General features: G+C 32.7%; 1 protein-coding gene across 3 annotated transcripts in view; it reads left to right on the top strand.

The window, feature by feature from the left end:
* The window catches only part of SLC4A10 (solute carrier family 4 member 10), a 250,809-nt gene that overhangs the window by 80,708 nt on the left and 154,719 nt on the right, over positions 1 to 15,382 (top strand). For all 3 annotated transcript variants that reach the window (XM_014552454.2, XM_032479570.1, XM_032479569.1), the window contains exon 2: positions 7,424 to 7,505. In XM_014552454.2, the coding sequence (XP_014407940.1) occupies positions 7,424 to 7,505 (82 nt within the window). The remainder of the gene's footprint in view (positions 1 to 7,423; positions 7,506 to 15,382) is intronic.

A 15,382-nucleotide genomic window follows, 5' to 3' on the forward strand; every position in this document is an offset into this window, starting at 1 on the left:
TTCATGTCTTCTACCAATTCTGGAAAATGTTTACATACTATTTTCAAACAGTACTTTCCCCTTATTTTTCTAGTCTTATTGTCTAGAATTCCAATTAGGCATATGTTCGACTTTATTATATTATTCTCTATTTAAAATGATCTATTTCTTATTTTTCACATTGTCATCCTGTGCTATCTTCTGTATATTTTTTCAGATCTTTTCCCCAGTTCCCTAATTCTTATATCATCTGCCTAGCCCACTGTTTTACCTGTTCATGGAGTTTTTAATTTAAAGAATATTATATGTATAATTATTATATTACATATTATATCATTATATATTATATAATATCATAGATACATAATTACTTTTTCTACTTTATAGAAATTCTACTTTTTTCACATCAGGATTTTCAGTCCTGTCCCAGGCTTTAGAACTCTTCTTTCCAGACATTTGGATTGTAAGGAGAAACAAATCAGTAGCTTCGTAGTTTAATGCCAATTCATTCCTGCTCTGGGCCCCACTAATGTCTTTCACCCTTATTCAAATAAATAGGCTTTTTTCTTGATACTTATGACCAGACTACCACTTTGCCCCCTTATCTGCCTGGCAAAGATACATTGATCTTTTAAAAATCAACTCAAGTATCTAATTTAATGTAGCTTTTACTGACTTTCTTGGAGAAAAAGAGTAACTTTTATGGTAGAATTTCATCTGTATGAATTTCTTTCACAATTCCATTGTGTGTTGGACCTAACATGACGTCTGTAAACTCTTTGAGGGAAGGAACTATATCTTAACTGATTTTTGTGGCTCCAGAAGTACAAATAATAATATAAATAACATTTATTGAGAACTTAATACATGCTTGGCAAACTTTTCATGTATTAATAAGTCACTCAAGACACAGAAAAATTACATAAGATGCCTAAAGTCACACAGCTAGTTATTAATTGAAACAAGAGTTAAATCCAGGTGGTATGTGGTCCCACAAACTCTCAGCCTTTATCCAACACTGCTTTTCTGTTGATCTCCTACACAAGATTGTCAACATCAAAGGGATAGGTTATACCACCAAGGGCTTGGACTTGAGCTCCAAACAAGCTCATGGAGATGTGGCAGATGCTTAGGGAAGGACACAGCAGGACAAGTAAGGAAGCCCTACAAGGCAGATGGAGCCTCGGGGTGCATGTTGTGTGCAAGCAACATGAAAAGAGTAAAGACAGCATGAGGCAGCAGTAAGGAAATTTAACAGCATTTATCATCATTTTCTGGGTACAAAATTCAGTTCCTTAGCAGAACTTAGACTTTAAGAGGACTTTTAAGAGCAAGGCGGGAGTCAAGTCCATGAGTTGAAACAAACAAATCTGGAAGATCAGGTGGGCAAACAAGGCATGAACTCAGTTATGCAGGTATCACTGACCATTGAAATACTTTTGCCTAATCAAAATTGTTCCTAACTTCTCACTTTTTATCCTTAAACCATCAGATGTTAGGCCCTTTATGAGAAATAGTGTTCTTTAGGCCACAGTGGCAGTAGTGAGTGCAGTTTGTATGTTGTGCTGAAATTAATCCTAAGCCAGAAATAATAGCTTAGCATTGAAGAATTTTCACCACTGAAGATTTTCAACATTTCAACATTTCAACCTGTCTCTGGACTACTTCATGTCAAAAGACTAACTTCTCTGACCTAACTGTGTAGTCCCCCAACTGGCCTTTAAAGTTTGCATAATGGAGTGTTCCAAGTAAATGAGATGAGAAAAATCTTGAAATTTTTACATGATGATTCAGTTTATGCCTTCTTATCCTTATTCCTATGACAAACGATTTTTCTCCAATTCTTAGTCTCAGTTCTATTTTTTCTTGTATGTGTAAAGATGAAAAACACATTTGCTTTGCATAAGTAAATGAAACCTAATTGCCACCTCCCCAATTAGACACTTTAGAAGTGGACTCACTGCTTTTTTATTTAAAAAAAATAAGGAGAAATAATGATTTATTGGGCTACTTGAGAATAAATACATTTCATGTTATTTAATTAATACAGTATGTAAGGTAGATTGTACTCATATGATTTCCATGAAATGGTAAAGTCTATATTTTAAAGTAAATACCAGATTTTAAATCTCTAATAGATTTGAAGTCATATGCAAGTAAAAATATAGGAGTTCATTTATTTTATTAAAGTATAATATTACCAAGTGAAATTCAAAATTAGCTTGACATATGCTTAGATTTCAATTCATCTAGTATTTATTGAATTCTTATGATATGTTAATCTCTGAGCTGATGCTTTCACATCTGTTGCCCTGTGTAATATAGCATTATACAATCAGAGGTTAAACAGTTGACCTTTTTATATTTGTATAACACTTTGGCTTACATGTAAAAATAAAAAAAATGGGATGCCTCCAGAGTAAATATGGATGCATATGTTGAATATTAACATTGAATCCAAGTGTTAATGTTCAACTTTCTTATTTTCATATTTAAAATAAAAGATAATGAGGAGGTAAATAAGAAAAACAAGAAGTTAAAATTCTGCATGTCTTATTTAATGAAACAGTAGCAACACATTATTAAAGCAGAGTATGAAAATAATGTGGTATGTGAGATGCCACAAGTTATAAAAAAAACATGTTTTAACCTTATGAAGTGAGTAAAATCAACCTTAGTTTTCTGTGAAGTATTTTAACATAAATGAGAATTGACAAGTTTGGAGCCTTTGGAAATAATAAACTCTTAAGAGATTATACTCCCTTTAAAGTTATTGCAAACTAATGGCTATATTTCCCTGTGCTGTACAGTCTATGCTTGTTGCTTATCTATTTTATACATAGTAATTTGTATCTTCTTAATCCCATACCCCTATCTTGCTTCTCCCCTTCCCTCTCCCTACTGGTATCTGACTAGTTTTTTTCCTATATCTGTGAGTCTGTTTCTGTTTTGTTATATACATATGTTTGTTTTATTTTATAGATTCCACATATAAGTGATCACACAGTATTTGTCTTTCTGACTTATTTTACTAAACATGATACTCTCTAGGTCCATCTATATTGTTGCAAATGACAGAATTTCATTCTTTTTTATGGGTGAGTAATATTTCATTGTGTGTGTGTTCTTTATCTGTCATCTATTGATGGACACTTGGGTTTCTTCCATATCTGGGTTATTGTAAATAGTGCTGCTAAGGAAGTCTTGAGAAAAAAGAACAAACCTGAAGGAATCATGCTCCCTGACGTCAGACTATACTACAAGGCTACAGAGGCAAAACAACATGATACTGGCACAGAAATACACACATAGATCAATGGAACAGAATAGAGAGCCCCAAAATAAACCCACACACCTATGGTCAGTTTATCTACAACAACGGAGGAGAGGATACTTGAAAAAAAGACAGACTCTTCAATAAGCGGTACTGGAAAAACTGGACAACTACATGTAAAAGAATGAAATTGGAGCATATTCTTACACTATATACAAAAATAAACTCAAAATGGATTAAAGGCCTAAATGTAAGCCTGAAACCATTAAAGTTCTAGAAAAGAAATAGGCAGACTATTCTTTGAAATAAATGGTAACAGTATTTTTTGGATCTGTCTCCTAAGGCAGAAGAAATAAAAGTAAAAATAAACAAAAATACTTAAACATTCAATAGTATTTTTGATAGATGTTTCTCAGTCAAAGTTATGTATGTAAGTTACCATTTTGTTTCTATATTCATCTCTACAGAACTTGATGTCATGGATTTTTAGTCATTAAGATAAATGTTACACGTGTGTGTAAATTAGGCTCTCAGCAAGAAACAGGCGGTCACTCAAAAAGGGTGATAAAAAGGGCTTGATGAAGGGATTGTTTTTAAAAGTGTAGGCAGGATAAAGGGTTATCAGCTAAGGTTAGTGAAACGTGTAACAGCCAGAAATTGTCACTATTCCTAGGCCTAAAGGAGCAAGGTGGGGGAGCAGTTAATGCAAACTGGCAAGATCTATAGATGTAGAAGTCACATGACAAAACTTCTGGTCTTTGATGGAGGATCACAGCCGTTGCCAGACTATGGCTCAACGGGGGCCATGTCTCTCTCCTCCCAACTCTATAGTCCTGTGTCATTATCTCTCATTGCTTGAACTCAATAGGAATTCTGGTGATGCACTCATAAAGACAATGAGCATGGTGAAATGAGTGGAAAGTGGATCTGTATGGGTTAGTGGCAAATATATAGCACACCATACTATCCTCATAGCTAATACCTAATAAAAAGACAGAAAAAGTGGTTTAAAAAATTGATATGATAAATAGTTTCAGAGAAGAAGGAATTCTGAATTGAAAATGGACTGCTTGCTCCTCTATTAATCCATTTTCAAATGAGATGAAAATTATCAAAAAGACTTGAAAAAAAGTTGAATTTTCCTGCTCACAGGATTACTGTTAGACTTGGGTTTGTAAAACTAGAAAAATTTATTTCATTGACAGCTGTGCTCAAGAGTTATGGTAAAAAAGTGGGAGGATACAGCTCTGTGGTAGAGAGAGCACATGCTTAGCATGTTTCAGGTCCTGGGTTCAATCCCCAGTGCCTACATTAAATAAATATAAACAAACAAACAAACAAATAAACCTAATTACCTCCCCTCAAAATTAAAAAAAAACAAAACAAACCAAAAAAGAGTTACGGTAAATCAGAAAAATACATTGTTTACATATTCATAGAACTAATGATATTTACAAACAATTTTAGAAGACATTTCTGTGTGAATAGTTACTGTCTCTCTGTCCCAGGGCCATGGCCTATTCCAGTGTTTTTCAAATTGCAGGTCACAAGACATTTTTAAGTCTTGAAGTAAGTTTAATGGGTAGTGATTCTGATTTTTGAATAAAATGGTATATACCCTGAAACAGAAAATATCATAGTGCATTGTTTATAGTAAGAGTAAATGCTGGTTTGTGAAACTTTTCATTACATATATATGAATATATGACTGAGTTGGGATAAGATTTCTCACTATGGGTCACGTCTTTCCCAAATTTAAAATACTGGCCTACCTATTTACAAGAATCAATCATCTTATAAGTGTTTACCCAACAGTGTAGCAAATGTAAACTGTTTTGAAAGGCAGTGTAATATATTTATGTATTCTCTTCCTACATGTGAAAAAATTTATTCCTAGATCTGTAAGTACATATGGAAATTAGGGTGTTTTAATGTATTTGATGTTCAACAATCTAAAGAGTAACAGTACAAAATGAAGTAAAAATCTGTCTTATTGCTCTATTTGGAATTACCACATAGACTGGCACCCAGTGCCATTTGTCCCTCCACATTCCCTTCATCACACCTCATGTTTACTTGCTCTTGGTAACAAGGGGAAAGAGAAATACTCTGTTAAAAACTCTTGAATAATATTAAAGTGATCTTTTGAACTATAATCAAAGTAGAGGAATTTCAGTGTATGTATTAGCATTAATCTGTATCTTGGGAATTTTCAGCTGAAATGATCATACATTTGATATTTCTGTGGAATATCCAGAGAATATTTAAAGGGGATAATATGAAACTGCAAAATGAATTACTTACATTGAGTTACATTCATATTCTAGGTTCTAGTTCATTTTCTTTCAAAGAAAAATTAAAATTAGATCATTTCTACTTGTAACCTGCATAGTAATTAAATAATTAACTATTGCTTATTTAGATTCCATTTCTACTTTTACCACAAAATTTCTTTTTATCTCAATATCTTAACATTAGCTACTCAATAGAATTATATAAATAAGGAGAAAAAACATATTTTTATTTAATAAGTTGAAAATTGTTTCAGGTTCTTGAAATAAAAATCAATTATTTATTGTATGGGGGTAAAAATCACCATATATTTGATATAAAGTTTTCCATTTTGCCGCTGTTTTCAGAGACTGACATTTTGAGAAACAGTGAAATAGTGCTCCTTCTGACCTTTGAACATGGTTGCATGACTTAGCTTTTGGCATTCTTCCTAACAACACCCCAGAGGGTAGAGATACATTTCAATGTGACATGTATTTGAAAATATCTTGCACAGAGGATAAATTTGATTTGTAAATGTATCAAGAACAGACTCCAAATAGGCTGAAACTTGTGTTTATCTGGTTCAAGAAGATTATGTAAGTCCCATCTTTAGTTTTTTCTATTGCTGCTGTTGGTCGAACCAACAGATTTTTTAAACTTTGCCAAACAGAAGAGCAATGGGCTCTGAAATCTTTCTTCATTTTTATTTTTCTCTAATTTTCTTTCATTTATAGTTTAGTGTTCTTTAATTCTGATATCAAAGACTTTGCCCTGACTTATGTCAGCCCATGTTGTCAGGACAACAGGATATAACACATGTCCTTCTACTGTATATTTTGCTGTGTTTGAAGAATATGAGAGCTGATCTTTTTAGGTTGACATATGTCTATAATCATACAGTTGAAAGAACTGATTGCAAAACATGAAGGACAAATTTTTATTAAGATTATGTTCAGGAATTAGGCTTAGAGATAGATCTTGGAAAATTCAACTTTAATCTACCTTTTCATTTCTCCTTTTGTGCTCAGTGTTCACTTTTAAGGTAATTTTTATGTAGTTGTTCACATTCAGATAAAATTTATAAATAACCTGTATTTCATTTCATTCAGTAATTTGTATTTCGTCCATTCCTGCATAGTCAAAGTGGATTTCGTCCATTCCTGCATAGTCAAAGTGGATTATGCTCACCCTTCCCCCATTATTTTACTGAGTACCATATATACTATATTGTTTTGAGCATGTGCACAATGTTCAGAAGACAAAGTCTATGCCCAGCCATTCTAAATAGGTTAAAAAAAAATAGAAACTGAATGAAGGTTTAATGCATATGATTGTAATTTATAGTTTAGTTTGAATAAAATGCATTAAACTGGAGCAAAGTAATTAGAGTTGTAGTTTACCTAATAATTACTACTAATTGCTTTCAAGAGATTAGTTCCCTCCTAACCCCATTTTTAATGTCAATGGAATTATTTATCCTTGCCATAGCATTAATAGTGTTAATAGTAATGATATTCATATTTTTCTTGTGTAGTTCAAGATGTCATCTTGTTAGCAGGAATTCTTTATCAGAGATAAAAATGCATGTTACTAAATTGACAGGATAACTGTTTGTTTTCTGTTTTACATCTCACTAACAAATGATGCCAACTGGAATGTTTGACTGCCTTCGATTTCATGGAAAATCAGATGACATTCCTTCTCTAAATATGTGGTCAAATTAATTTTAGTGTCCCCTTTTGTAAACTAACACTTGATAATCAAATAGAATAGTCATGTACAAGAAGGTTTAAGTTACTGACTTAAACTTAAATTATTAGATCATATCAAACTTTATTTGCTGAAACGAAGAGAATATATGTATTATCATTAGTCTTCTTTCTCCCTGTTCTACAGAGAAATGATGAAGAGGCAGTTGTGGATAGAGGTGGAACTCGTTCTATTCTCAAAACACACTTTGAGAAAGAAGATTTAGAAGGTAAGACTGTTTTTTCAGGGGAGGGATAGCTATTTGTATTTCAAAGGAAATGTAAAGTTCATCACAGTGTGGGGAATTGTAGAAGCTGACGTCAGAGTAATGGTGGTAGTGGTGGGCGGGGGTGGGTGTGTCTGTCTTGGTGTAGTCTAAAGTGCCAGTAGGCAGGCCTGCAAACAATAAGAAGCATCAATTCATCCAACAGTTATTTGTTGAACCTCTTCTATATTCCTGTACTGTGTTGTATGCCAGGCTTTCAGTAATCCTTGCTTCAAGAAATTACAATCAATTGGGAAATGAAAAGAAAAAAATTATGACAGACCAGCATGTTAGGTGCTGTGTGAGACAAGAGGGCAGGAGAGGCATCTATCCCAGCCTGTGTGGTCAGAGTAGACTGTCACTGGAACAGAGTTAAGGACAATTGGTATTCCAGTTATATATATATATAAGAAGTCTAGAGGCATTGTTTGTGTTTGCTCTCTTCAGAAGGAAGAAGGTCAGATAATTCATCAGGGAGGTAGTACGGTTTAGCAGTTTAGTGTACAGGCTCTGAAACCAGACTGTATTGGGTTCAAATATCAGTTCTGCTTCTTATTTGGTATGGAACCTGCAGCTAGTTAGTTAACATCTTTGCACCTCAGTTTTCTCAATTGTTAAAAAGTTATCCTTTTTAGGATACATTTTCTAAAGTTTTTATGGGAAATAAGGGAAAAATAGTTACAAGAGTACCTGACATAAAAATTACATTAATATTGAGAGTTATTATTGCACCACAATTTAATGTATATACACCATAAGTTAATTTTTTAAACCAGAAATTATTACTAGTGAGATACAACGTATATATTTTTTTATCTTTTTGTTGAAAAGTGAAACCCAAGTCACCTTAAATAAAACTAATAGCTCCTAATAATCCATATAGCTGAAAAGTAAGTGTTACTCACCTTGAAAATTGTAATGTAGCCATTTAAATTACAATTAAATTCATTGTTCTTGGATCTTATCTTTAGTTATAACAATTAAATAACAGGAGAGTTAATATAATATTTAGAGACAGCTTTAGACAATTATGTCTACTCTATGGTGGACATTTTGCTTGATGCACAGAAAACATTTAAGGTCTGGGAAGGTTATGTTTATTGGGTGGTTGTAGTAATTTGCTATGCTATCCATATTCGTTACACAAAGTGATGAGAGCAGAAACTTGAAAATTTTAACCTGGTAATGGGTAATATAAAGCTAATTCATCTTTAGATTTGAAATACCATTATATTATATTTTTTAGCAGCTCATTTACTGTCCTACTTATGTCATACCATGACTTAAGCTATGCTGATATTCACTAAATTCACACAAAAAAATCCTAATAAAGCAAGAAGTTAGCCTAAAAATCTGTGCAGTTCCAGGGAAAAAGCCATCTTGGGTTTAAGGACTGTGATTGATAATCCACACACAGATAATTGAAAGTTAACAGTTAACAATTTATAAATAATTACAGTAAAATACTGGATGGTCTATTTGAATGGAAAATACCTAATACAAAAATAAGATTTAATAAGGTCATTTTATTTATTATATCAATGGGTATTACATACATTTCCTTTTACTGGACATGGTTAGGGAATACCTGTAACTATATAATGCTTATTAAAAGAAATTTCTGATTGACAAAACACAATTAGATGAACGAGGTTTTGTTCTTTGTTTGATGTCTATATCCCAGAAGTGAATAGTTGTGACTAAGTCACTGGGGATTGAAATTAATATCATAGAATGCAAAGTCTAGAATTTTGAAAGAAAAGATGAAAAACCTTATTCATGTTGACTTTCTAAATATTTGTTCTGCTCCCAGGTCTTACTAAATAGATAAACATTTTAGCATTTGAGGATGCCGTGTAGGATTCTGCTGTGATGCATGCGAAGAATTAATAGATCTAATAGTGGTTCCCAGACTGAGTACCCTGGATCAGAAAATAGTGCAGGGGCAGTGAGACGGATGTCATGGTTCAGGAAAAATCAACTGGTAGTATTATATAAAGTAAATGGGAGAGCGCCAGTTAGAAAGATGGCCTCACTTAGGGTAACGGCGGTGGTAGTTTCTTCTTTTATGTAATTGAAGGAAAAGACCAGAGCTCCACTTTTTAAGAACTTCTTTAGTTATATAGATAAAACATACCAAGAGATATTTATTTTAAATGAAATAGAATTGGGAATTGCTTTTGAAGACAAACACACATTTCATAAACTCTTCCTTCTTTAAGATTTTTAATTTGAAAATTAGTGTTTCTCAGGACTTATATGTATATACTTAGCAAATAGAATTACTGGTATAAGTTTAACACCATGAGTACAGTTCTTAGAAATGCCAGGTATCTATAAAGTCTCAGGTGCAATATATTTATGGAAATATATTGCAATTCCAATAATGGAAAATGATCACCTGACCAATATTAACAGCTTGGTATATTATATTAATATACTGACGTATATTATACATTCTGATGAACGATAGCAAATGTGTAATTTTCTCTCTCCAAACCTATTTCTTCTTTTGTTTTACATATATGTTTTGCCATTTTCTTTCTCTTTTCTTCTATTACTTAAAATTAAGAGTACGCGATTTTACTAGATTTTGTTTGCCTCCTATTTTTCTGTTGTTCAGTCAGTAAGTTCTTTGACTCTAATCTCAGGGTGTCTCTTCTCATCCTTTCATTTTCATTTTCACTGCTCTAATTCTTTTCCTCTGTGTATACTGTGTCTTTCCCACAATCCACTCTTCATAGTATTGCCAGAGTGTTCTTTTTGAGCATATGATGGTAAAGTGTAGTAAGTAGCATTGAATCCTTACAATTAGACCACCTCAGGATTTTGAGTAAAGGTTAACTGATTTTTATTTTTGTGGGATTGGTACTATCTAAAGTATAAAATTACAAAAGGGTGGATGCATTAATATCCTGGAAATTTTTTCTTGTACTTGCCCTTTAAAACGTGTAGTTGATACAATGGCCAGGTAGCACCCATGATGCTCAGTTAAATTTGAATTTTAGGTAAACAATGAATAATTTTTAGTATAAATATACCATACAGTATTTTAATTTATCATTTTTTATGTGCTAAATCTGGCAACTAGTGATACTAGTGGCTGTTTCTATGAACTACCAATATCCTCTCTTAAGGACTGAGGTACTTATTTCCATGGTTGCTATAAGGAGTTGCCTGCTGTTAGCTCAGACCTGTGTTCTTCCCCAGAAATTATCTTCAGTGGAAGGGAGCTGCCTCCTTTGTGGCATACTGAATTCAATAAATGACCAGAGAAGAAGTATAAAGGCCCAGCCTCTTGCCTCAATTTGGTACAACTCTGAAAGGCTATCTCAGTTTCAGGGCCTCTTGTTCAGTTAACCGAGGTCTTTATTGCAAATATAATATAATTCAGTAATATGTCACTAATCATGTAAGAATTTAAGTTTAGGTAATGTAATTAAGTTCATAATTAACGCTCATCAAATATTTAATTACCTTTCAAACACTTAACATGTAAATACAGAGTTTCTAATTATGTTGCACTACGCTAAATAAATTAGTTACATTTTAATCTGATATTCAGGAATTCATAAATTTAAAACTTTAGTGGAAAAGTGAAGCTAATATTTAAATCTTGGCCTATAAATTAGACAAAAAAGACATTTTCTTTATTCTGTATTGCTTCTAGCAGACAGTAACATACTTTCAAGTCAGGGATTTGATGGAGAAAATGATAACTCTATCTTGATAATCTTTTGCACAGTTTGAGACAAAAATTTTGGTTTACTAGTTTATTTCTTTTGGGGACCACTAATATATTATGGACCCAAAGTCCAGAGATAATGTGAGTAAAGCACCTAGCACAAAGCTGTCATACAACATAATTCCATCAGTGGTGGTACCCTCCCACTCTCTGCATTTCACCCAATGCATTCCTGAGCTTTTATAACTAAAATTGTTTCTGACCATAATCATTGCAATGTCAAAAGTGTTTTTCACTAAAAATGGAAGATAGTAAGTGCTTGTCCTATAATTATGATACAGTTTTTGCAACGGAAGTAAAAAATAATTTGAAAAAAGTAAAGAAAAGAAAGAAACCAGAAAACAGACTTAGACCTTTTCTTTCTGATCTTCTATCTCCAAAATTAGCCAGCAGAAAGAAAAAGTGAATTCTGCTGGGAGAAACAAAAGTTGACTTCATAGAGGCAGAGATGGGCTTAGAAGGATGAATGCGAATTCTGAAGGCAAAGAACGAAGGATGTGTTCTATTTTGGGAGTGGCAAATAAGGTGTGGCTAACACATGGGGATTGTGTGTGTGGGGTTAAAGAATGGCTGGAGATGAAGTTTAAGTATTTGCATGAGGTAAGTCAAATAGTGCAGAATGAATTAATCTTTGAAGTTAATGAGGTAAGTGCTATTATTATCTCCCTTTTATGGGTAGAGAAACCAAAGCACAAAAGATTGACTTGCCCAGGCCATCACTAGCAAGTGGAAGAACAGGGATTCAAAACCACAAGGGTCTGGATTTTTAACACCTGTGTGATAGAAGTAACCATAATTTGGAGCCTTGTTTTTTAGGTGACTGCATGGGGCAAGATGTTTATTAGGTGGAAGACTGGGGCATATTTAGTCACTTAATCATGATTATTTAAAAAAAGTTGAGCGTATCCTACTATGAAACAGTAAGGAATTTGATAATTTGCTGGTACCAATATCACAATAGTTTTTGAAATACTTTGCAGAGGTTTGAAAAATTTTGTAGTTAATAAATTCCCATTAGACAGATTCATGTCCACAAATAGGAAAGGCTGTGTTCCACTGGAGACTGATTTTATTATGACTTCATATTCTCTTATTTAAAATTCTTGTCTCTGCTGCACCACAGAATGAATAATCTTTTTGTTTCCTTATTCCAAGTGTCTTTTCTTTGAAAAAGAAGGAATCGTTTTTACTGCTGTTATTGGTTGTTAACTTTTGTGCAATTTAGTTTTGATTATACAGGCTCAATGTCAATTGATGGGGTAATTCTAAGTGGTATTTGGTCCATTGATAATAATTAGTGGAGTTAATTAATTACATAGGATCCATTTGAAATTGTACATTTTTCCTGCCAAACACTTTGGATATTTGAGGATGGGAACTAGGTAGATAGACTAATACTGAAGATTCCAGAAATAAATAGTGACTAGTAAAGTCGATTCCCTTAATGAGCTATCTTTGCCACTTGTGCACATTTCATAATAAATTGTTCTGTTTTCCCATGAGTATTCTAAGAATAAGAACCAAATAATTTTTTTAAAGTCTTTAATAATGGAATTACTTTTATTCCTAGAATTAACTCTCAAGTAAGCTATACATCATGTTCCATGTTTATTTTAATTGTTCCATATGATTTCTACTTGTGACCCGCATCGGTTTATTTTGATGTATAATTTATTCATATTTTGTCTGCTTGATATTTTGTCTATTTGAAGTGAGTGCCAACTTGACAGTTATTTATAGTCTGCTTTTATAGTATATTGTAAATATGAAAGACCTAAAGTATTTTTCTAAATTTGAACATGGTTTATTAGACATTTGCAAGTATTTATAGACATGTTTGCATGAGGATAGTAACATATTTTAATGTGCATATTTGTCTAAGAAAACTTGCAAATTTATGGTTTCATAATTTAGGGGTCCTTCTTATACATTTTTCATCCCTAATTTAGGATGTCAGATTTTATGCAGCCAATTTTAGAATAACTGGTTGTTTTGTTAATCTCCCTCATTGTTCCTTATAAATCTGGCTCTGTTTAATACTATTCTCCACTTGTCAAAGGCACAGTACAGTATTTGGGGTATTTGCTATTTAATGTGACTTGAGACATAGCCTCTGTAAATGAGAACTGTATGTGTGTGTATGTATATGTAACATTTTCAATCAATGACTGTTTTAAAGATGTGAGATGAAAGGAAATTCCTTTTCATTACATTAAATATAATCCTATAAATATTAAAAGAAGGAATTTTACAGCAAATAAATTATTCCTTTAATCCTTAAATATTTTTCTTGAAAAATATTTAATACTTTGAAGACAAACCACAAATGACCAAAGCTTCTTAATGTTTACTACGTAGGTTTTTATTAACATTATACCTTTGTTTCGAGTTTTCCTGACATCTGAGACTTAAGTGTGTTGATTATTCAGTTATACAGTTAAACTGTGTGGAAGTAGTACTATGAAGGTGACATTGTGAAGGAGATCAACTTAGCCTACTTCTTGATTAAATTCTTAAATCTCTATTTCAGCTGCTAATCTTCCTCCCTAGAGCTATCCTACTTTAAAGCTTTGTGGCTGCGTGTGATCAGAGCCTCCACAGGTCATCTCCTCACAGTAGAAGCAGCAGGGGTGGGCTACCAGTCAATTAGGACTTTTCTTGTGAAGTCATCATCATCCACCAGTATTAATTAAGTGCTAATGCTGTACAAGCACTGAGCCAAGTTCCTGTTTTATACTCTTTATTTTTCAAGGAGGTTTATATACTGGTGCTGTCAATAGGGCACTTGAGTTCTAGGCTCCGTTGGAAGAAAATTACAGTGAATAATAATTGGAAAAGGTGATGGTCTTTAATTTTTGGATAATAGACACCTATAATTTTATCAGTACTAGAATCACTGGAATCTTAATAAAGTTAACTCCATTTTGGGTACCAGTATTCTAAGGTTACTCTTTGGAATGCTCTCTTTTATATTTTCTCCCAGTGATGTTGCTCACTACCCCATTCTGTCATCCCTCTTTCCTGGCTACCTAGTCATCCCTACTGTCTTTAGTGTGTCAGAACTTCTGAAAGCACAATGAAAAAAATCTGATTCTTTTTCCTTTCTTTTTCTATCAGTTCTACCCCTTAATGAGCCTCAGGTGAGAAAGTAATAAAGGAAACCAAAATGATTGAAATCTGATTAGAAGAAAGTAAAATTTTAATTTTCTGCTGGTAAATTAAGCTTTTGTCTTATCTCTGCAGCAAGAAGATTATGAATATTCTTTTTTATTAAAGTATAGTAGATTTGCAATATTGTATTAATTTCAGGTGTATAGCATAGTAATGTAATATTTTTATAGATTATATTACATGTAAATTTATTACAAAATAATTGCTATATTTCCCTGTGCTGTACAATACATCCTTGTTGTTTATCTATTTTATTAAAGTAGTTATGTCTCTTAATTCCATATCCCTAACTTGCGCCTCCACCCATCCCTCTCCCCACTGGTATCCACTAGTCTGTTCTCTGTATCTGAGTCTATTTCTGTTTTATTACATACATTTATTTGTTTTATTTTTAAAATTCCCCATATATGTAATAACATACAGCATGTCTTTCTCTGTCTGACTTATTTCACTAGGCATAATACCTTTTAGGGGCATCCACTTTGCTGCAAATGGCAGAACTTTATTCTTTTTATGGCTGAGTAATATTTCACTGTATGTACACACACACACACACACACACACACACACACACACACACACACACACACACATCCATTCATCTGTTGATGGACACTTAGATTGCTTCCATATCTTGGCTATGAATATTCTTTTTGACTACTTTCAAAACTGCTTCTAAATTACCTTAGAAGCATCTGTAATAAAAGTATTACAGTCTTATTAGCAAAAAGGTTTCTGATTTCTAGCTAAATTATTTAGAATTATACCTATTTTCTCCTTTGCATAACTCAATTTTTTCTTGTAATGATAAATTGTCATGATGTAATTAGATGACAATATAACAGGAAAGCATTTTATGACATCACAATGATTAATATAAAACTATAGTGTCAGCAACACCAATGCAGTTAGTAACAGTATTGAT

The sequence above is a fragment of the Camelus ferus genome, chromosome 5 (genome assembly GCF_009834535.1).
Source record: "Camelus ferus isolate YT-003-E chromosome 5, BCGSAC_Cfer_1.0, whole genome shotgun sequence".
NCBI classification, from domain to species: domain Eukaryota; kingdom Metazoa; phylum Chordata; class Mammalia; order Artiodactyla; family Camelidae; genus Camelus; species Camelus ferus.